We start from the raw sequence: 24,147 nt of genomic DNA on the forward strand, positions 1-24,147 counted from the left end.
CCAAAAAAAACCAAAAAAAACAAAAAAGATGGATTTTTCAGACAGCACAATGAATCACCCATGAAGTGAAAATACTGGGCAAATTCTCTTTTGTTTAATAGAATGGGCTGTACACAGCTCAGGCCAGCACATTTTTCATGGGATGCAAGGGAGCAGTTCAAAGAATTGGCAAGGAGTGCGTCCTGCATATTCATGAGGCTGGGCAAGGAGGTGAAAGCACCGGAGAAGGCAGAAAAGCAATGTGAGGATAGAGTGGAATGTGGAGCGAGTTGCCACGGTATCCTATTTTACTGCTCTTTGACGTAAAGCTCCTTTGCTTTTACACAACCGCTGGAATTGAATGGAAGCAGCTCGGGGGCATAAATAATGAATGTGCCTCTCACACGTTGGGAGAGCAGAACCTGCACCTCGCCGGGGATTTAATGTGCCCCTCTCTTCTCTCCCCAGTCTCCAGCCTATGTTCCCGAAGTCAGTCAAGAACTTATCCAGCAGACAGAGGAGAAACTGGAAAACAGCCCCTGCAAGGAGCTGTTCTCTCCCTGTACAAAGTAAGTATCACACGACGCCCCGAGATGCCGGGGCTGCAGCCAGCAGCTCGTGAGGAATGTGGCAGGTAGGGACGTTCCAGCCTGACCTGAGGCTCACATCTTTGCTCACACTCCTCGAGGCAGAGCTGACAAGCGGTGAAGTCATTTCATCTGAACAAAAATGTAATAAATATTTCCATGCCATTATATACCGTGCACACAGGCACTTACTGTTTCAGGTATTTGACAGAGTGTTCCAGCCAAGTAAGCCAGCCGTGGATTTCATGCTGTGTGAAAAGAGCTACAATGATAATGTATCCAAAGAAAACATCTCTGTTTCAAAGTGAATAAAAATTAAGTGGCTATACAGTCCATTTAGACAGAGGAATGTGCAAACTTGCTCTGCATGGCTTTTCCAGAAAATCTTCACCAGGAGAACGGGGCTTTTTTAATGCTTTCTGTCTGCCCGTGGCGTTCAAACCAACGTGCATTATTTCCCCCTTTGTCTGGGAAAAGGCTTATCAGTTTCTGCAGCCATTTGTGCCATTGTGTGCTAAAGCTCCAGGTATGCAATCTGCCTTTGCAAACCCTGCCCTGAGTGCATCCACGCCAGTAGATCATAAACCAATAAAAATATGAAAAGGAGGGCTCGTGGCACGCAGGCCCGTGCGGTTTCTGGCTGAGCGCGGTTTGTTTTCCCTGGGTGATGTAATGGGGATTTGTAAAATCTGCTCCACTGTCATTCATTGTTTTGACTCATTTCATTGACCTTTTCTGGTTCCAGTTATTCTTTGAGTTGGTAGGAGCTGTGGGTTATTTCTGGCCTTCCCTTGTAGCACAGGCAGTTTCCCTGCATGGTGTCCTGTAGAGATGCTCTGTGACTCGCACCAGTTGTGGGTGCCAGTCCCAGTGACAAAGGCAGAGCTGTGCTCCACACAAACCCCCCTGGTGCCTGTTTCCAGCTCTCAAATGGGTTTGAAAGCTGACAGTTCCCTCTAAAATGCACTTTGTTGTTGCCAAAGAGGAGAACTAAAAAGCAAACAACTGCTGAAAGGCAGCTATTGTTCTTTTAAAATACGTGCAGCTTTTAATTAACTGAACGGAAAGGGCGAGCATTGGGCACCACTTAATGCAGGCTCCTTCCTTCATCCCAGCTGAAACAAGGAACGAGCAAGGTTTGGGACCTTGTTAATAAATATGCTGATCATCTCACATGGACTAAAATGAGGTCAAAAGGAAGTTTTAAAAAATTGCTGTTGGTATTTACTGGTACTGAATGATGTTAATTTTGGAAGGGTTCACAGTCAGACCAGGAAAGGGAGGCATACATGCAAATATGAAGCCTGCTGTCCTGGAGGAGCAGGGATGGGATGAGTTCCATTCACATCTTCATAGATAAAAATCAGTCTGCAAGAAAAGTCCATGCATGTAACTTCTGCTTTTAGCTTTAATATTTTGACTGTCTGCTCCTGCCCTCCTCCAACATAACCTAGAATTCTGATGCTGAATTTGGACATTTGTTAAAGTAAATTAAGGCTTTTTATTTCATTTTGTAATCGTAAATCTGTTAAGGGAAACTCTTATGATCTGTGTCCAGTCAAAGCTAATGAAGAGAGCAACAATTTGACTTGTGCATACTGAACATGTGCAATTACCTGCCTTCTCCAAATTGATGGTGCAAGAATTACAAAAAATAATAATATTGTAACAGCTGAGAAATTCCCAAAATACTAGCTCATGAACAGGGAGGAACTGAGCTGAGGAGTCACATTACTCATGGTGACTTGTTTGCTCAGAGAACTGCCCCAGGGTAAGACATGGACTATCCATCCCCAGACTAGAGCAGTCATTCAGAGAGGATTTCCTCCTTCCAGCAAGATCTGTAAATGTGTCTCTGTGCCCTTAGACACAGACACAAATGTGTCTGTATACACCCAGACAGAAATGCTCATCTCTTTGGGCACTTTTCACCCAAACCCAACTTGTGTCCTGCCAATGCTGCCAGCAGAGGTGGATGCAGGAGCCCCAGTAAGCAAAGCAAGAGCCAGCACCAGCAGTTGTTGAACAACCTGACCACCTTCATTTTAGACAACTCCCAGCTCCCAGCTCCCAGCTCAGCCCATGTTTTCTTAGTTCCAAGCCTTTGGCCTTTCTGATGGGATGCCTAATGCTCTCTGGTTGTTTGCTGCTGCCACAAGCAACAGACTTTCTTCTCACATTTGCAGACTGACCTTTTTATTCCTTTATTCTTTCCATTATGCAAAAGGCTCCATCCACTGCGTGAGCCCCAAAATGCTTTTCTTGGTCCAGAAGCAAATCCACATCCCATCAGACTTTTCTTTCTTCTGTTTTACTCTACAAAGCACATAGCTGTTAGGAAATCCCCTTTGACTTTAGTCACATGTACTAATTCTTCCATATAGCAGGAATTGAAACTGATCTTTTTGCTCAAAATGATGCCTCAGATGGTCTCTCTTTGATAAAAATGGGCTTCAGCCAGAAATTTTCTATCCAGATGTAAACATCCCTCAAAGTTTAGGAGCTCAGTTCCTGAGGATGTTGTTTCAGTTTACTAACAGAAGAAAAGACATTCGCTGTGTGGTGGCTAACAACCTCTGTGAAAGTCCATTAAAGCCAGTGGGAGTTGCCCTGATAATTTTCAGCAAGCGTCACCAGTATTCAGCTTGTATGAGGCCTCCTGTTATGAAATACATCAAGCACATCACTTTGTTTCTATATTGAAAGAGTGAGCAAAATAGAGTACAAAATAAAGTGCAAAATAAAGTAGAAATAACGTAATCCTACCGTAAAAGAACTCTGGACTTTTCTCTTCTTGTTTTATTTCTCTTTTGCTCAAAGTTCAGGATTATAAAATGCTTATATATCCTTTTCATCTGAGATAGATCTGTCCTTGACCACCTCAGTGGGGAACCATTCCAAGAGTACCTAAACAGCATGTACTTCGACAGGTTCCTCCAGTGGAAGTGGTTGGAAAGGTAAGTGTCACGACACTTTTTTTTTTTTTAAATACAAATAAATAAAAATGTTTATTTTTACTTCCGTGCAAAGTCTGTCGAATATGCTCAAAATCTGACAGTTGAGATAATGTTTGCTTCTACAGCTCAAGTGTTGGACCATTTAATGGGCTTAGGTACATTAAACATATTTGGTATGATTAATGTACATTCAGCAACTTCAGCTCTCTTTCTGTTTAGCCGCTCTCTGAATGTGGTGACTTTTTGTCTGGACCAGTTGTCACTGTTATTAAATCACTCTAAAGAGAGGGGAAAATGTGGCGTGTAGGTCCTCTCACTGTATTTATTGGCTGGACATTCCTGAGCCCATTTAATAAGCAGGCAGCCTTGGTGGGCATTAATTTGCAAGGAAAGTGCCTTTCCCTTGTCAGGGGGTGCTGCAGCAGACGGTCACTGCTGGGTGACAGTGACCTTGGGCAGGGAGAAGCCCCGTTTTGCACAAATGGCATTAATTACGGCGGGTGAGCCAGGGCCGGATCCGTGAGCGCTGTGTGGCAGCAGGACGCCTCCAGATCAAAGGAGCTGTGCCAGTTCCTCTCCCTGGAAAGCTACAAAGCTGCTGCTCAGGAGGGGTGGGCACAGGGAAGAGCCATTTCATGCCAAGACATGCTTCACATGCCATCTTTACTGAGCCCAGCATTTACTCTTCCATTTCAATTAAAAAAACATTGAGTGATTCATCTCTAGCCAGGCTATTTCCTATCTGTTTTCACATTAGGGATAAGGAATTTTCTGCAATGCTTTGAGGATTTTTTTTTTCCATTCCCCCAACAAGTGTGACAAGCTATTGGATATGCCTGGCTTAAGAAGCTGGGAGAATTATTTTTTAGGATTAGCAAAGAGATGTTAGTAGCATGGAGTGATCAACAGCTCCAAAGGAGCAGTCACAGAGTCCATTTATTCCAGGGACATTGCTGAGCATGTAGCTATCACTACTAATTGATGCTTTTAACCCCAAAAGCATTTGCAGCAGCCTCATGGAATACTGAAAATAACATCTTTTCCTCTTCTAGTTTTTTTACTGTCTGCATTCTATTCTTCCCCTAGTTTGGAAAACAATAAAGGGCATTAATAAAAGGATTCAGTTCAGCATTTATTCTTCATTGTCATCAACCTCATCATCCCTGTGGTGGGAACAGCCACGTTCCTGTGCTCCCTCTGCCGGCTGGCTGCCTGCCAGAGGGGAGCAAGGAGAGCAGGAATGTTCATATCCACTGCTGGGATCCCTGTAAAACCTTGGTGCTGGATATAAAATGGGATCTCACTGAACCTGGAATTCTTCTTCTGTCGTGTTATAAAACTCTTACAGTAGCAAAGTAAAAGTTCGGTGTAGGGTTGGAGCTGTTCTGGTGGAGCAGATTTTGTGGGAAGCCTGGGAGGTTGTGTAGGGATCTTGTCAAGTGATGCCAAGGGAACTCTCTGCCCTCAAGGACAGACTGATTTAACCTTAATTTTGCTCTTGATCCCTTCTTGCTCGTGATGCTCCCCCAGGAAGCAGGTAGTCCAGAGGGAATGGACTGGCTTGGATCTTGTCTTCCTGCTCTCTCAGCCTGCAAATGTCACACAAATCCTCCTGCTCCCAGGACGGTTTCTGCCTTTCATTCATATGAGTTTCATCTTTTGTTTAACACAACAGAAGTATTTTCTGGTGGTTTGAATTTTGGATCTCTTTTTCTCATCTTGCTGGCCAAGCAAAGCAATGTGTTAGCCCACCCTATATGTCACAGGAATTAATGGGAATCTTACTGGGGACCTCTTTGCTTAACAAAGGCCAAAACTGTATAATGGAGATTCAGAACCCTCCTTGGTCCTAAGATGCTAGCAGAAATTATACTGATGACTCACTAATGTGTTATATTTTATTACAGCTTAATATGTTGGAATTGAAAAGTTCAAGCCATACATAGTATTGAAGTAATGTAATTATGTAATTATATATTATATTATATTATATAATGTGATTACCTTGAAATAATGGGATTATATAATATTTATCTATTTTCCTTTTCAAAAGTATGCTCTGAAATAAATAAATCACGGAGAGTGCATTAAACATAGTGTGGTGGGGGGTTTATTTATTTATTTCCTTTTCTTCCAGGCAACCAGTAACAAAAAACACGTTTAGGCAGTACAGGGTACTGGGGAAAGGCGGCTTTGGGGAGGTGAGTGATTCTGAAATTTTATGTTAAGAGTGTTTCTTACTTTTTAGACACTGCAGGTACAAGAGCCTGATGTGACAGAGGCTGATTTACATTAATTGCTGACAGTTCTACTTAACCCCTCGTGACACCGTAATCTCAAAAGGACACTTTGGAGAATTATTTTGTGTTCGGCTGTTGCATTCACGGTGGAATTGGGGTCACACCCTTATTTGTACTTTCCCGGTGTCTGGAGGTGGCAGCAGAGGCAGGGGAGGTGCAGACTGAGAGATTAAAATCTGCACAGACAAAAGGAGGTGGGAGAGGAAGCAGGCGGAGGAAAGTGAAATAATTAAACCAATATTCCGCAGCAGGTTTGGAAACAGTGGTTGATCCCCCAGCTGCCCCCGCCTAGGCCTGGCTCACTAAGCCTCCGTCTCTGGCCTTAAAAGGACTGATCCAGAGGAGATGGTGAGGAGTGAAGTGCAGCCCAGACACAGCTGGGTTTGCTTTGAATCACCCACAGTTGTTGTGCTCCGTTTGCAGGTCTGCGCCTGCCAAGTGCGAGCCACGGGGAAGATGTACGCCTGCAAGAGGTTAGAGAAGAAGAGGATCAAGAAGAGGAAAGGAGAATCCATGGCACTCAATGAGAAGCAGATTTTAGAGAAAGTCAATAGTCAGTTTGTAGTGAGTATTGTTTGAGCTCCGTGGTTCCCCGCTCACCTGCTCTCGTTGAATCCAGTGCCTCCTCCATCTCCTGCTCCTGGAAAGGTGCCAGGAGCTGAATCCCCTTGCTTTGCACCTTAGCCCTGCTCTGGGTACCTTTGCAGAGTCTCATTTTAGTCTCTGGTCCGGGAGAAGTGCAGCAGTCAAGGGGCCTGTGCCTGCCATGGGAGCATGATGTGTTTCACAGCCTTGGCTTGCATCAGGATGAGCTATTCTTATCCAGTGTGATCACCTGAATTCCCAGGGTCTGGGAGAGAGGTGCTTGGAGGAGACTGAAGGAGATTCAGCCCAAACAGATCAGATGAGATTAGCTTGCAGAAGCATCTAAGCAGTGAGGTGGAGCTGGTTGGCCTGATGCAGGGCTCTCCTGAGTCACACCAGCTCTTGTGCCTCCTTTAAAACTTGCCTTAGATTTAGAAAAAGAAAAAAGGTGTTATCTCAGCATCTGTCATGTTCTGTATACTTATTTCAGGGAACACTGTGTATACAACAGATGCAAGGTGTTTGCTTAAATGTTTACTTGCCTGTGCCAGAGGATGGCACATATTTAAAAGTGATGGGTAGATTTTGGCTGGTCTGATTTTTCCTTGGGCACCCACCAGAGCCCCCAGGGATGATGCTGACCTTCACATCTCCGTGATGATCCCTTTGATCACCCCAGGACTGGGATATCTGGGCCTTCCAGGGAACTCACTGGAATGCAAAACAATGCATCAGGAGGTGTAGATTCCCTTGATTACTAAGATTTCTCATACATGGGAAAATATGCCTGGAATTAGTATTTTTGTCCAGCCTCTGAAGCCATCTGAGCCTTGAGGGTTTCTGGTGGTAAATAGGCTGGATTCCACAAATTAATCTGTAGAATCCTAACATCTGATTTTTCCGTACTTTTAAAATATGTGTTTGCCATTGTAAGAAAGCCCATACCAAATTCAGTCAATGTATTTTTTTTTTTTTCATTTTCTGGAGAAAATCTTTAATGAAAAGCTAGCTCTTCCTTCTTAGCATCCATCTGAACTGTCACAACTGTGCTGCAAATGTTTTTCTAGGTCAATTTAGCCTATGCCTATGAAACAAAGGACGCACTGTGTTTAGTCCTGACCATAATGAATGGAGGTGACCTGAAGTTTCATATCTACAACATGGGAAACCCAGGCTTCGAGGAGGAAAGAGCTTTGTTTTATGCAGCAGAGATTCTTTGTGGCTTGGAAGACCTTCACAGAGAAAATACTGTGTACAGGTAAGCACCCTCTAGAGTCTCAGGATGTCTTCTCTGGGTAGGAAAGAATTGTCTGCTTCCTCCCTTCTTATTGTGGTGCTGCACAGCTGAGATGCCCGAGTGCTTTGGCTGAAATTTTGCAGAGCCCTGTATAAATACAGCATGATACAGTAATCATGGAAGGAAGCAGTTGCTTCCCTAAATACATCCTGTCTAAATTATCCAGAACTAGCACAAAGCTCCCCAAACCCTACCTCAGTGTGCACTGGGTGACAGAAGAAAATGATGGAAGTTCCTTTAAAGGGATTTCTTTTAGGAATTGAGTTCCTAGTTGGGATGAAATGGAGATCATTCCATCTAAGCCTCTATTTTAATTAGTTAGATTATTTTGCATGAGGGGCTGCAGCATGTCAGGTGTGGGAAAACTTCTATTGCAGAGGGCTTGCAATCCCAAGAGGGTGTCTGAGACAGAGGGCATGGATTTCCACTGGTGTGAGTGTGATTAGCTGGATGGGATCATGGTGATCCTGGCGTGCCAGCCGTGGAAGGGGGCCCATTCCCAGGCACACCACAGAGGCATCCTGCTGGCAGCATCCCACCATCCCTGGGTGCAGCCAGCGGGCACAGCGTTGCCCGGTGCCGCCGCTTCCAGGAGGGCAGATCCCAAGTTCTCATCTTCCACTTTGGCTTCCAGCTCTACACAAGCACTTTTCCAGGGCAGGCTGGATAAGCAAGCAGATTGCAGACAGAGTTCTTGTGACTCCATGAGGATTTATTTTTTTTAATCAACAGCCACTGTAGTTGTAAACAACGGTTCTTGTTTGTCTTCATCATCCCCGCTTGTGAAATCATCATTGCTGGTATTCACAGCAGAAGAGGGCCTGTAAATTGATGAAAGAACTTCCAAGGACAATGATTAATAGACAATAAGATGCTATTTTTAAAAGCCAAGCCACACTTTAAATCATTTTATATGCCTGGGTGTAATACATGTGATGCATGTGCTTGTATGCATAGAAATTGCAATATTTTTGTTCCTCGAGGATCTCTAAGAAACTGACACTTGGTTGCCTTGCATCTTGCTAGCTGGCACACAGAGGGCAGACAGATAACATGCTGATTTAGTTGGTGCTCACCCAAGAAGGAAGTTTTTTCTTTCCCCAGGGAACAAAATGGTACTAAATGTCTAACGTCAATTGAAAAATCAAATCATAAGTGAAGCGTCTGGTTTCCTTTTCCCTTAGAAAACCTCCTACCACATTTTCAAACATTTTAGGAGGTAGTGTAGTGTTTCACAATCATATTTTATTGAAAAAAAATGACTGGTGCATTCATAACATGGCTGGTAAAATGCCATACTAATTCCATTTTCTAATAGAACAAATCAGATCTGGCCACATAAAATAGTGTGTGGCTCTGAGAGAAATGGCACCTACTTCCTTAAGCAGGAATTTTCATGCTACTCTTAAAAGAGCTGCTACTTTACACCTCAGATGGCACATTCATTTTGGTGATGAATGGTACTACATCCTTGTAGGTGACATTTTCTAGCAGTATGTCAGGAGCATCTGCAGAGACCCCTCATTTGTAACAGCGCAGCGTGTTGTGGGACCCATGAGAAGTGCTATATAGGTCAATAAAAAATAGCAGCTAAATGCCACTGCCTTCTCAAGGCGAATAATTCATCACAAAACACTTCTTCTTCAGACTTAATTTCATTTTCTTTAAACAAAATGCTCCTGAGTAAATCACAGCTTTGGAAAATGCATCCCCATCTCCTGGGCCGCTGCTGACGCACGCTGCAGACGTGACCTGGGAGAACAACCAGGCTCAGAGTCAGATTTATCTCATTCAGAATTCCCTTGTCAAACATGGCACTTGTGCTACATCTCTCAACTGCAGCATGTTAGTAAAGGTCAATGGGTTGGTTGTTCATGGAAAGCAAATGTAAAAAGCTGCTGGTTCTACTCAAATTATTTATATATATATATATAAAATTCATTTTTATTCATTTATATTTCATAATTTATATTATGTATTTATATTTTAATTTTACAATTTTGTGTGTATATATATATATATATATATATATATATATATATATATATATATATATATAAACTCATGCCTGGAAGCTCCAGTCAGCACCAAGCTCACATTGTCCCAGGCTTTGCACAAATACATGGTAAAGCCTTGTCCAAAGTGATTAATTGAGTTGTTTAGGCTGTCCTGAACAGCCAAACAATTGCCTTTTGAGCATGGGCACGGTGCCAGCAGTTTATGTTTCAGTATGTTTGGGCAAGGCTAATTTACAAATGGGAAGCTGAGCCCTTGGGAAGTAGCTTTATGTGTCAGTGTGTCCAACAGGGAGTTTTATTTCTCCTGGACATTTCAGTCATGAACCCTTGGAAGTGCTGGCCATGCAAAGGAAGCCGGCCTTGATCTTGAGGAACCAGAAGCCTGAAAACAGGAATGACAGCTGATGCCTGGGAGGGAAGGAAAGCTTCCTCTAATTGCCCTGAATCACAGAGGACCCTAAGAACTGAACTGGTGTTCTCAGAGTCCTTGTGGAGTCTCCCATTTTCTCATTCAAAGACAACAATTTCCCAAGTTGCACATAAGATTCTTGTCACTGGCCCCCAGTTGCAGTTTTATGTGGGACTAATAACTGCTGAGCAGAAGATGAAGTAACTGATGAAGGCTGAGTTCTTCAAGGGAATGATTCTTACAGGATTCAGAACCTATTTTCAAAAATAAATAGATGATGCCCTTGACCATGCTGCTGCAGCATTGGAAACCTTCTGCTGGTTGGCAGGGAAAGCCCACAGTGGTATGTTAAACAAACTCACAGCTTCTCCTCAGTATTCAGCTGCCCTTCACATATTTCAGCATTGTTTGTTTGAAAAGCAGGCTTGTACCTCTGGGCACTGGGTGAGATTTATCTGGGAGGTCAGGAAGGTCTGAAGCAAGCAAGAAGAGGAGATTACTCACAGAGCTCTGTGTTCTTGCTTGAAATCATAAATAAAAACAAGGCAAGTTTCAAAATTCCAACTTTGGCATTGTCAAAACTATAAAATACCCCTCTTCATACCCAGGAAAATTCATGATTACTGGAGTGGTGCAGCTGGAGAGGTGGGGTGGGCTCCTGCACAGGCTCTGTGCCCTGGTACAAGGATTTCTCTTGTGCATGCCCTCTCTTTGCTCTTTGCACAGAAATGCCTCTTGCTGGGCAGTTACCAGACCCAAGCTGGTTCACAGATGCAAGGAGGCCTTACAAAAAAGAAGAGGCTGAGCAGGGCTTGGATTTGCACCAGGCTAAGCACTGTCTTTAGATAAAAGCCAGGGCATGATGTGGTGAATTGAAGCAATGCTGTTCTCCCTGCCTCACCCAGCTGCTGGTGCCTCATTCAGGCTGAGACCAGCACAGCCCAGTCCTGGGGCACTGCTGGGACACTCCCTGCCCAGCATGTCCAACTCCTTCCTCTGACACCTCTGGTCCCATCTCTTGGGCTGGCTTCTTTCCCCCTCTGCACGAGCAGGATGGGAAGGAGCCTGCCTGGCTCCCACCTCAGCAGCAGCTGCAGAGGAAAGGTTTGGAAAACAGCCTTGGTCAAGGAGGGGACAGCGTGCCTGGGCTGGAAACACCTCAAAGCAGCAGCTGGTGGAGGAGGTTTTGTGCAGACAAACTTTTCAGAAGAATGATCTGCCCAGGCTCTGCTAAATATATGAAAACTGAGATTATTTATTTCAGAAGTTTATACCTTGCCCAGATCTGGAGCAGTGAAAGGCACATCTTTGACATCAGATTGACCACCTTGCCCATTTTCATGGCATTGCTCCAAACCACACAGGCACTAGGGTTTCACAAATGCTTGTAAGAATAATCTTAATCTGGGCACAGCATTCCCCCCTCTGCCCTGCATTTTCCAAACTCAACAAAATTATTGCACATGTGTGCAAGTGCATGGACACACATTCACATATTTAGTCTTAATCAGATGCCAGACATAGAAAATTAGAGCCCAGCAGATTGCTATTTCCTTTTTCATATGTAAATAAAGGATTTTAAAACCTATTTTTTAACATAAAATTTTATAACAGAAAATGTTAGAGAGATTTTACAACACACAGGACTATAGGGATTCGTTTACAGGGCTTACAGGACTAGGTGGATGAGTCCATTATAGGCTAGATTAGGAACTAAAAGCTTGGCTTAGTGAAAAATTGTAACTCCAGTTTAGAAAAAGACATATGGTTTCAGTCTATCTGTGAAGTGAGTTGTAAAAGGTTGTATTGGTTTCAGGAGTTCCTTGCTGTTTGAGTTGACACTCAGTTGGTTTATTACAAGTAATAAATGCCCTCACACAGTTGTATGGTTATGTTATCAAAACCAGCTTCATACCCATAACTGCTATCTTTCATTTCCAGAGATCTGAAGCCAGAAAATATCCTGCTGGATGATTATGGTAAGTCTCGGAGCTTTACAGAGATGCTTTCACAGTAAAGTAGATTAAGTTAGTTTCAGGATATATATTGCACAAAGACAAATAATGCTCTGAAGTGATTAAGAGGCTCAGCATACACTGATATTCCTGTCCTGGGGTGGCTGAGCTGCTGGAGCTCTCTGCACAGATGGAAGGAAGCAGCCGTGCCCTCAGCAGGGGCTGTTCTCGAGAGCTCGGCATTGCTGGGGCTCTCTGCCTTCCCTCGCTGTTTTTCCATCCTTGTTGCAAGGCTGGTGCAACACAAAGGGAGTTCTAATTTCTAAATCTGTGCTTCCCTCTCCATTTTTGAAAGTACTTTCACCCTCTGCTGAGCCAAGTCTGGTTTTATGCAAACCCAGGTACCCATTCGTTGCTGGAGGCAGCGATAATCGAATCTCGTGCTGACTTGCAGACCAGATGTGGCCTCCTCAGCCATCACAGAGTTACAGAATTGTGTCAGCCCATCCATCCTCTGTGATCAGTTCAAGATACTTCCCCACAGCATGCTTCTCACTGCCTTTTTTCATTGGTTTTAAAATACCTGATGCAATCCACTGCAGTCCACAGCCTTACTGTTAACATTTATTTCACTGTGTTGTAGTGCCCTTAATAATTCCTCTTTTCCAAATCAATGAAACTGCTCCAATTCAGTGATTCAGAACACTCTTTTCCTGAAATGTCTGAGCAGTAAATTGCAGGAGTAGTTTAACAATGACCACAGTTGTGGGTTTTGGACTAATTTGGGTCAGGTTATCATATCTGCTTTGTGTTGTTTTTTTTCTTTTTTTCCTTCCAGGCCATATTAGAATATCTGATTTGGGTCTAGCTGTTAAAATCCCCGAGGGTGAATCAATCCGTGGAAGAGTAGGAACAGTAGGGTATATGGGTAAGTCTTCCACAGCTCATCTTTTTAAAAATTTACCAAGGTTACTTGAGTTTTAGAGATTTTTCTGCCAAGAAAGCTTAAGAAAAAGAATAAAAAATATTCACATTCAGCTGGGTCCAGTTTCATGCAGCAACTCCTACAGAAATTCTGATAGTGAAAATCGGAGGAGGGTGAAAGGCTGGACCTGTACAGCTCTCAGTGAGGCTGGTCTATAACCTTAAATCAGAAAAAAAAATGGAAAGGGGAGACAGCAAGTGGGATTCTAGTGATTTTAGTGTAGATTTATCTTAGAAGGGTTATGTGCCAAAATAAAGGTTTCTTTCTAGTTGCTGCTTTGTATAGGAGTTACAATGTATTTGCATGGTTATGATAAAATGGGTAAGTCACACCTATGGTCATCTTGACCAGGGTCACCTTGAGCTTTCCTCTATGTGCAGGGGAGGATCTGCACAAAAGACAAGTAGAGATTTGTACATTGGTAAAAAAACCGCCAAAAACTACACTCCCTTATTTAATTAGATCTGTTTTCTAAACTCAATGTAATTATTTTCATGCATTCTCTGGGTGGGCATATTTTCTTGGAGTAAAAATTGCTTATGCTTATTTGACTGAATAGAAACTAGCTGATGTGAGCCACTGTTACACCATATGGAGACTTTAATGAAAGCAAGCAAATCAGTTGTCATGTCTAAATTTTGTTATCTCAGTGTAAGTTTGCGTGCACACCAAGGCTCTGTGCTTGTGAGCACGTGGGGATGTGTGTTTGTACCCCTGCATGGAGGTGAGGGTGCCTGCAAGACAGTGACTCTCTGCCCAAAAGCATTGTCTGTGGTTGCAACACAAAATTAATGGATTGGAGTTTCTTTAAAGGGGAAAAAGAGGAGAAGCTATGAATTGACCAAAGAGACAGAATTTGCTTTTGAAGAAATGTCACGGCTGTTTACAGGATGTGTGTTTGCATTTCCTTTCTTCCCTAAGTGGAGAAATCTGGAGGAACTCTTGAAATTAGGTCTCTGCTTAATATTTAGACCCAACTTCTTTCGTGATTTTTTTTAAATTTAAATTGGACTGAGTTGGTAGAGAAGTCAGAAGACAGCATGCATGAGGCATGTAGCATGTAGAGAGAACACCATGGCATGTAGCATGCTGCATCTCCTGTAATGCCCTCAACTGCAGTCAGGAGGTATTTCTGTATTTTACCCACCATTCTCTGTGCATGTGTATTCAGTCACCAAAATGAAACTTCGAGGCATTTAAGTGCTCTGCCTGTGTAAATACCAAGCATTTCCACAAGGCATGTCACTCTCCTCCACAGCTCCAGAGGTGCTGAACAACCAGAGATACACACTCAGCCCTGACTACTGGGGGTTAGGCTGTCTCATTTATGAAATGATTGCTGGGCAATCACCGTTCCGTGGAAGGAAAGAGAAGGTGAAGAGGGAAGAAGTGGACAGAAGAGTGCTGGAGACAGAGGAGGTGTACTCCCATAAGTTCTCTGAGGAGGCCAAGTCCATCTGTAAAATGGTAAGGGGCTGGAAGGCTCAGTGGGGCAGCTTCACTAACCAGCTGTGTCTGACATGGTCTGAGCAGTAACAGGGGGCCATGGAGGGGCTGCAGAAACAAGGACTAACCAAGCTCATCTGTGGATGGGATGACTGCACTCTCTATTCATTCAAACTCTGTTTATTTGGGCTTGTTTCTCCGTGAGATTCATCACGGTCATCCCGAGCCCTCGCCAAAGTTTTATGGCCGAGGGAGCGGTATCTATTCTCATGAGATTTTGAATGTTAGTTTGCAGTCAAGAATGCATCTCTGTCTTTTATAAACTTGTAGAAAAAAAGAAAAAGGACTTGATGATGCAGGAATCTGATTGTCTCCTGCAAGGAACTGCAAACCCCATGCTTCCATTGTCTTTGGTGAGAGCTGGGGGTAAGCAGGACAAAGATTATGCAATGAAATTATTGTGACACTCAAATGTTGTCCCAGCCCATCTCACTAACTTTGTTAGCAGCTTTTCCCCTGGGGTGTCAGGGTATCCAGCTTTTCTTAATACTGTGGAGCTGTTCTTCAAAATGTTTTCTCACTCCTTCAGCTGGGAGTCATTTTCGTAGCACAATAGCCATGTGTGACAATGGAAATCCTCAATCCCTCTGAGAAATCTCAAAGCTGCGTCTGAATTCATCAATGTCTTATTGACATCCATCTTTAGAAGGCTGAATTGTAATTTGGAAAAGGATGTGGCCTTTTTCTGGGTGTTGTTTGCTAAGGAGTGAAGTCTCCTTTGGAGACAATGACCTATCTGTGTTTGCTGGTGGAGGGAGAACGGAGGGGAGGAAAGGTCAACAAATAGGTAGGAAGGGTTTCACCAATGTCTTGTGCAACAGGCAAGCAAAGAGCAGATCCACAACACCCTGGTTGGCTGGCTGCATGAAGAGACACTGAAGTCTCCTTGCAAAATAATAATGGTAGCACTGCCAAGAGTCATGCCTGGAAGTCATTAACTCACAGTGCACCGAGTCATTCCTGAGTCCTCGGGGTGGTATTTAACTGACATCACTCTTGAGAGGTGCTCTGGGCCCTTCACTGCCCTTAACTGGTGATGCAGAGCCCCCAGTGAAGCTGGCATGGGAGGAGTGGGGCAGCCATGGGCTCTCACAGACCATTCCATGTTCCCCAGCTGGCTGCCCTCTCTCCTCAGGCAGCATCTCAGCTCTCACCAGGTGAGCAGCAGAGTCTGCTGGAGTGGCAGGGAATTTGTGTGTGTGTCCTGCTGTTAATCTGAAATGGAGATGTGAGGCAAACATTTTACCTTGCTGCTTGAGGCACAGAATCTGGGTAGTTTGGGTTGAAAGGGACCTTTAAAGATCACATTGTCCAACCCCCCCTTTTCTGGCTGGCATACCTGTAGAACCCCTCTTGTTACTCTATTTCCCTTGCATAACAGAATGAACATACACTTTGAAAATAACCATGAGAACTTAAAGCTGAGAAGAATTAAATGTAGCATTGATGGGATAGTGCTGTAGATATCCTACCACACTCCCAGGGCAGCAGACAGGCATGACACTGTAGTGGTCATTTTCATCTTCCAGCCATGGAGACTCTGGTTTCAGAGAGTCGGGACCTCAGGAGATCATCAAGCTCTTTCTCTTGCCTCAGGGAGGCTTGGACTTTATATAAATTATTCCTGAAAACTTGATCACTACTGCTTCCCTGTCCAATCATGTGGCATGTTTATTGAGGTGGTTTGTGCAAACTATTGATAGATCAAAAGATAAGCTTTCCTTGTCTGAGCATTAGTATCTTGAGGCAGGAAGAGTCTGAGTCCTGATACTGACTGTGATGGCCTTTGTGGTTTCCCATTCAAAAGTAATTTATTTTATCAAGTGATGTTTTTTATTTTAAAATCCATCATTCAAACATATTTTCTCCATTTCTTTTTGCTTTTTATATTGAAGGCCAGAACTTTGTTGCTTTCCATCAGCATCTTAAAAAGGAAACAAAAGAGTCATAAAGTACCCATCATGTCTGCAAAATTAAGCAAAAACTTGCAAGACATAAATGAAACTTGAGCCTTCTTGAAGATCCAGCACAAAAGGCTTTCCCGTGGTGGGCTCTTCAGGGCAGGAGTGAGGAAATGTTTCCCACCACGTTGCCCAGCCTTCTCTTCAGAGCTTACTTCATGAGCTAATAGCATCACCACCAGGAAATACATTGTCCTTGTTCTTTACTCATAGGAAAACCCTCTGGTGTCACCCCACGTCAGCCCTCCCCTCCTGGATGTTTGTGCCCTTTTGCATTTTTGCAGGCACATATCATAGCTCCCATTAATCATCATCCATCCCATATTTCCATGTTTCATTTTGTAAGTTATTTCCCATAAATCAGACCTCATTTTGGACTGAAACAAAGATGAATAACAAATAATTAGGAACAGGGGCAGCTGGCTTTCTGGGAAGCTCCCCAACCCATAGTTCCCATATAACATAGCTTCTCCTGGTGTGTTTTTTCTGTGAAAAAATCCAGTCTTTCTAGGAAATGCTCCGTGTTTGTTGTGGTTATGCCTCATACTCCATGATGTTCATGCCTGTTTTCCCTGACAAGTGCAGTCATGCATCCAGAGATGTGACTTGAAGTGCATTCAAGTCAGCAGTGTTGGATGGGCCCTCATTGCTGTGCTCCTCTGTCACTCTGTCAGTGCCCTGCTTGTCTGCATTTCCCACAGACTTGGCCTCCCTGGTGCCCTTTATCCCTGCAGCCCCCATTTTACCCTGCACAAGGGGTCTCTGGTGGGATGGTGTAAAGGAGACAGAGCCAAACTCTTGGTTTGGTGTCCGTAACAGGACAGGAAGCAAGGGAAACAAACTGAGGCACAGGAGCTGTTCTGCTCCCTCTGAACATTAGGACACATTTTTCCATGGTGAGGGTAGCCAAAAGTGGAACAGGTTGCCCAGAGAGGCTGTGCAGTCTCCACACTTGGAGATATCCAAAGCCCAACCAGACAACATCTGGAACAACCTGCTCCAGGAACCTCTGCTTTGAATTAGGACAGGGACTAGAGGGTTTGGACTAGACCATGTCCAGATGTGGCTTCCAGCCTCAGCTGTTCCATGTTTCTGATCTCCATTCCCTTTTCAAAGTGCCACCTCAACCAACTAAAAGATAACAGGTTCTGTTTTCCTTAAAAGCAATTTTTTCCTCCCTTACCATCAGGAGCTCTGTCATACACCTACTCCTGGCTGCTGCCATCCCTCCTTTCTGCTTTCATCCCAAGGAAACCAGCATTATGACACCTTAAAGTTTAGCAGTGCCCAAGAATAACTGCTCTTTCATCTCTCTGCTCTCATTTAGTAATTGACCACAGTATTGCTTTTCTGTTCTCTAAATATTGCTTAAAATAATATGTTTACTTCAGTGTCAGGACTGAACTTTAGCTAGGTGATTCCTCAAACTGCTTGATCTGCTGGGTCAATGGGAATGGTTTTAGCATTCCCCTTGTCTCCTTTCATGAGTGGCAATTTTTTTGTTTTCCTTGCTCCTATAATTTTAGGACCGACATCTTAGAACTTGGAATTATTTATTACATGGTATGGTCTGGAGATGAACTGACTGATCACATGAAGATAAAACAGTGCTTTGGGGACTTTTGGCTTTTTTAGCAATCTTCACAACAGTTGTTTCTTTTTGTAAAGGAAGCAAAACAAAGTCATGGAAAAAAAGTCTCAGACATTGCAGAGTTTGAATCCCCAGTGGGGATCAAATGAGTGACATGAAAGTATCAGAGAGCTCTTTGTATCAAGACCTTGACGGAACTTTACTGCTGCTACTCAAAACTCTCTTTGAAAGTCCTCTTCTAGTCATGCTCTGCCCATGAACTCTGGAGACTAAACCCTAAATGTCCAGTGTCAGCTGCAGCCTTTTTTACCAGAACTCACAGCTCTGCTGTTTGCCATTAACTTCATCCATGGTTGGGTGGCCCAGGCCATCTCTAGATTTGAAACTATGAATTATCTGCAGGCCCTAATGTAGAATTACATTTCAATTACATTTGATAGGGTCCCTTGCACCGCTGTCCCAGGAGGGCTTGTCATCAGCCTGATGGAGTTGCTTTTGTTCTGCTCCCTATTCATATTAAACAAACCCTTTGAAGCTGAATTAAACAAAAGTGTAGAGATGACTTATAACATACTGTTGTTATCTCCATTTTCTTTTCCATGTCAGATTCCCAAATGGGGTGCTTATTTCAGGCTCTTGCACAGGTTTACTATTGCAGAAAGCTTCTGGGGCTGCAGGAAATGGTGAAAGATAATAATCCCTTGGTGAAAGGAAGGATTCTCCCTTCTGGAAAATATTCTAGTCCATGCTATGTCATGATATCCACAACAGAAGCCAGGAAGAATGTCTGGTTTCACCTGTTGCCATTTCTAGAGCTGGCTGCATCTACAGCTTTTCAAGTTCCATTGATTTCTAGCATTTTTCTCCATTGTGACTCTCCTGGGACTCTCAGGAGACTGCAGCAGGGTTTTGCAGGAGAATCCTCTCCTCTCCCTGTTCTTTCAGTCCCAGCCTATTCCCAGTGGCCTGTTCCCTTTTGTGTCTTTCAGCCAGCAGTGGCCAGCCACCCACAACCAACTGCATTCATGCTCCAGAAACTTCCTTCTTGCATCTGAAGTTACTGAATACTCCCTTGTTTGTCATGGAGGAACCCAGGAATCCCCAGGCAGCTTTTTCTGTCCTCAGCTACCCTTTTCTCTGACCGCACACTCCAAACATCCTACAGCCTGACAAGGGCAAATTCACAGATCAGCCTGGTCTCCCCACTAAGCCCAGAATCCAGACTGCAGAGATGGGAAATAACCCCCTTTTCATCCCTTCAGAGCTGACTTGAGGGCAGAGACTGCAGAGGTCTCCTGTATCATCTCCAGGAAGGTCCAAATCTATCCCTTCCTACCACCACTTGCTCCTCAGCTGTTCCTCAAAGGTCCAAGGTATCATTTCCAAAAGTATACCAGATCCATGGGTACTAAAAATGGTCTTTCTGCTTTCATATTCTTCTTTACAACTGTCAGGAAAGCCCTACTGACTCAAGAATAAGAGACTAAAATAATTTCTGATTTCTTTGCCCAACCGGAATAGAGTAAACCTGATTCCGACTGGAAATTCCAAAGCAATCATCTTCAACAGACAAGAGCATAAAACTGTTGAGATTTTAATAAACCCAAGAACAACCCAAAAAATCTCCTCACAACAAAAATCCTAGTCTCAGGACCATGAGAACTCAAAGTCTAATGCAATTATTTGAAAGCAAAGCATCCCTCTTTCCTTCTAGCAGGGAAAGCAAAGTCCAGAGAAGTGCTCTGAGACACATCTTTTGCAGTGAGTCAGATGGATGTGGTTCAGTATCTTGTGAGTATCTCTGCTCAGGGAATGGCAAGGCATACAGATGTTTCCTCAAGTCTTTTCACATTTATGGATCAGCCAGTTGTGATCTGTCAGCCCAGATGTCACCAGCTTGGCAGCATCAGAGGCAAAGTGTGGGGAAGAAAGGGCTGTTGCTATTTGGAAGCTGAACATTGCTACTGTGGCCAGCAGCAGTGGCTTTAAACCCATTCCTCTGACCATTCAGTCTCCTGCTATTGCTGCTGCTGGGGCAGAAAGACCTGAACAGAAAACTCTCAAGTCTACAAGCCCCTTCACCACCATTTCTGGCTTGGCTGCTGCCTCTGCACCATGGGGCACACGGATTGCCAAAGCCATTTGCCATCTCAGGCTGGAATTGAGGCCCCCAGCAGCACAGAAACAGAACTGAGGTGGCTGTTGGAAGTCAGACCAGAAAACCACCGATGCCCAGGTGGTAAAAATGCCCAGTGGTAGCAAAGCCTGAAGAGCTGTGACACTGTAAACCCCTGATAAGGACAAGAAACCCCAGCTCCAGCCAGGCACCAGAGGAAAGAGCACAACATGACATTAGCAACAATTAATTTCCACATTCCCTGTTGGTGAGATGAGGCAGCTGAGCTGGGCTGCTGCCTCAGTGGCTGAAGCAGAAGGTGCTGGGGCACACAAACCCTGATCTGGGCACACAAGCCCTGAGCTGGGCACACAAACCATGAGCTGGGCACACAAGCCCTGAGCTGGGCACACAAATCCCAAGCTGGGCTCACAAACCCTGAGCTGGGCACACAAACCCTGATCTGGGCACACAAGCCCTGAGCTGGGCACACAAATCCCAAGCTGGCCACACAAACCCTGAGCTGGGCACACAAACCCTGAGCTGGGCACACAGACCCTGAGCTGGGCACACAAGCCCTGAGCTGGGCACACAAATCCCAAGCTGGGCTCACAAACCCTGAGCTGGGCACACAAATCCCAAGCTGGGCACACAAACCCTGAGCTGGGCACACAAACCATGAGCTGGGCACACAGACCCTGAGCTGGGCACACAAACCCTGAGCTGGGCACACAAATCCCAAGCTGGGCACACGATCAGCATCCCCAGGCAGCCTTACCCCAGCGTGGAACCCGCCTGGCTCCCGCTCCTGCTCCTGCAGGGATGCACCCGAGAGCTCGGGAGTCCTCCCCAACCTTTCCAAAGGTGTTTGCATCCCATCAGTTGCAGCTGGGACGGTCCCGGGGATCTCAGAGAGCCCAACCCAGCCCCTGCCCCTGCCCCGCCTGCAGCCGAGCCCCGGTGGATTTTGATGATGCTTTCGGTGCCATCAGCGAGCTCAGCCCACCCGGGCAGGGCTGAGCGCTGCTTCTGGCCCGGCTGCGGGCCAATAAAGCCGGGGCCAGCGGCGGAGGAGCGGCGGCAGCGCTCCCACGCCCCGGAGCAGCCCCGTCCCCGGGCAGCGCTCCCTCCGCTGCCCTTTCCTCTGCTGCCTCCCGGCGGCACCTCCCGAGCGGCTCAGCATCACCCAGGGAACCGCAGGAAGGTTTGTCTCGGAGGGATCCTTAACACTGTCCAGTCTAACCCTCTGCCACGGGCAGGGACGCCTCCCACTGTCCCAGGTTGCTCCAAGCCCTGTCCAAGCCCCGGGGTCCAACCTGGAGTTGAGCACTTCCAGGGATCCAGGGCAGCCACAGCTTCTCTGGGCAACCTGTGCTAGGACCTCATCACCCTCAGGGAAGAATTTCTTCCTAATATCCTATCTAAACCTGCCGTCCTTCATTTAGAGCCATTCCCCCTTGTCTACTTGTGACATGCCTCTATCCAAGGTTCCTCTCCAGCTCTCTTGCACTGGAAGGTGCTGTTGAGTCTCCCCTGTTGAATCTCCCGTGTAAATATCACAGTTTCTGTTCATGGGCTTGCCCATCTGATAGTGCAAAGATGCTGAGTTCACTTGGTGGCCATTGCTCCTGCATGGGTACCCAGGAAACAGGCAGGACTTGCTGTAGCTGGTGGAGGCTGTGCACTGCCCTTCTGTGAAAACAAACAAGGCAGAACTGAGGATAATTACTGGGCACTGGCTTCATGCATGGGAACCCCCTTGAGTTCAGCAGGGATAAGCCCATGAGTGTAAAGGGTTGGTTCAATGTGTCATGTGATGCTCTGGAATGTAGTGCAATGGGTGAGGGAAATACAATTTGGTATTTTTGATTTTTCCTAAGCACCTGTTCTTTTGAGGGAAAAATAGTCTTACAAATGTAAAAAAAAAATGGCAAAACAAAAAGAACTGAGACAAAGCACATGGAACTTATGAATGTGCATCTTTATATGTAAGTAACATATAAGAAAGTAACATCTTTATATGTTACTAGGGTATGTCAGATCTCCTCTTGAAAGTGTTCACCTAAAGCAGGCAAAAGAAATGGTCTCTATTTTGACTGTAAACACTTTACAGCAGGTGATTTTCTGAGGATTTCACCAGCATGTAGAACAGTGCAACCCTAATCCATTTAACTTCAGCTTTTAAGCAGCAGCAGTTGCAACTCCCCTCTGTACATCCCTATGGGCACATTCAAAAACAAGTGGAGATAAAAATATCTCCGTAGAGCTTTGCTTTTTCTGACAGCCTCACCATTCCTGTTGGCACTCCTCTGTTTCAGCTCCTCACCAAAGACGTGAAGCAGCGGCTGGGATGTCAGGGGGAAGGGGCAGCAGAGGTGAAGAGACACCCCTTTTTCAAGAGCATGAATTTCAAGCGGTTAGAAGCAGGAATGCTGGATCCTCCCTTCGTGCCCGATGTAAGTACGATTGCAAGAATCCCCAGTGGCCTCTTTTAAGAGGTTTGTTTCTAAAATAGCCTCTCTCTCTCAGGGCTGTCATCACTCTCTGCACGGGGAGCTGCCCCAGGAAGGTGTGATGAGTGGTGGGGCTGGAGTGGGGAGGCTGGGAGGAAGAGGAGAGAAGGTTCTGTTGGCATGTGGATGTAATCTGGGGCTTGATCCATTCCCACTCCTTTTACCGCAGCATTACTGTACAGCACTGGAGGCACTGGAACCTTTATCCATGGTGTTACTGTGAAAACAAGTGTGCTCAGAACCAGGTGGTGCTTGGGACAATCAGCAGTGAAAGCCAAATGTGTGCATGCAGGTTTATAGAGGTGAAACCAGAAACACGAAGTCCAGGGCTCTGTGGATTATCATGAGAACAGTCGTTTGCTACAGAGAGTCTGAGCCAGGCTCAGCACCAAGTGTCACCTCAAGCAGAGAAGGTGACTTGGACCTTAGAGAGCATTTGGAGCTTTTTGGGGTACAGAACCCAACCCTGAGTCCTTGCTCAGATTTACACACCAGGCTCACACATACTGAAAGGCTTTGTTGCACTGGCAACAACAAAACTTTTTCCACCCTTTTGTGGTATCGGTTTCTAGCCCAGTGCGCAGAGTTATCTGATTATTTCCCTCCTGCAGGGCTCTCTTTCTGGCTGGAGCTTCTATCCTTAAAGTCCCCATATGGTTCTAAGTAAACACTGCCATTTTAACGTATTAAAGAAAGTAACATCTTGGCAGCTCCCATTCCCCTTGCTGCAGGCTCAACCAAACCAAAGTGGTTTGAACGCTACAAAAGTTTACTTTAGTTGCTCTGGTTTTGCTTTACATTTTACTATGCAGCCTAGTTATTCCTGCCAATTAGCCCGTGGTGTTACGACCTGCTTTAGTGGGGAGAAATAGGAGACAAGCTACTATTTCTTTCTGATGTAGAAAATTATAAAATTCTGGGCTCAAATTAGGGATCCGCCAGAGTGCATAAAAACTGTGGCACGTAAGGCCTAGAAGGCACCTCTTAGAGCCATATTTGCAAAAGCAAAGGCATATAAATTTTTATGGATCTTTATTGGGAGCTCAAGAGCTGCCCCTAATTTAATTTATTTGGCACTTCATCCATAGATCTCCCAGTCTTTACTGAAGTCAGCTGAATCACCCAAAGCTAAATAGCCAATGGCAGAAGTTGTTATCCAAACCATGTCTCTCCATCCTCTTCTACAAAAATTGGATTGCAGCTGTCAGGAATGCAGAGGGATGCAGCCTTCAGCAAACAGGACTTCTGTCAGGAATTAGGTCAATTTGTTTGGTCACAGTGCTCACATCCAGATCAATAAAGTTGGACCCCTGGCTGTGCAGTCCTGGCACCAGGGACAGACAGCAGGATTCCACATGGGCTGGGGCTCAGGCTGGTCCCACAAGCCA

At 45.0% G+C, this 24,147-nt stretch overlaps 1 protein-coding gene across 2 annotated transcripts in view; it reads left to right on the plus strand.

Moving 5' to 3' along the window:
- GRK5 (G protein-coupled receptor kinase 5) overlaps positions 1 to 24,147 on the plus strand; it is a 153,444-nt gene that overhangs the window by 120,031 nt on the left and 9,266 nt on the right. Inside the window, exons 5-13 of one of the 2 annotated variants that reach the window (XM_036385487.1) lie at positions 448 to 548; positions 3,431 to 3,523; positions 5,661 to 5,724; positions 6,247 to 6,387; positions 7,476 to 7,666; positions 12,074 to 12,111; positions 12,926 to 13,015; positions 14,331 to 14,539; positions 22,565 to 22,702. In XM_036385487.1, coding sequence (XP_036241380.1) covers positions 448 to 548; positions 3,431 to 3,523; positions 5,661 to 5,724; positions 6,247 to 6,387; positions 7,476 to 7,666; positions 12,074 to 12,111; positions 12,926 to 13,015; positions 14,331 to 14,539; positions 22,565 to 22,702 — 1,065 coding nt within the window. Of the gene's footprint in view, positions 1 to 447; positions 549 to 3,426; positions 3,524 to 5,660; positions 5,725 to 6,246; positions 6,388 to 7,475; positions 7,667 to 12,073; positions 12,112 to 12,925; positions 13,016 to 14,330; positions 14,540 to 22,564; positions 22,703 to 24,147 lie in introns of both variants that reach the window. The other variant, XM_036385488.1, reaches the window with a different exon arrangement.

Source organism: Molothrus ater, chromosome 8, assembly GCF_012460135.2.
Source record: "Molothrus ater isolate BHLD 08-10-18 breed brown headed cowbird chromosome 8, BPBGC_Mater_1.1, whole genome shotgun sequence".
Taxonomy (NCBI): domain Eukaryota; kingdom Metazoa; phylum Chordata; class Aves; order Passeriformes; family Icteridae; genus Molothrus; species Molothrus ater.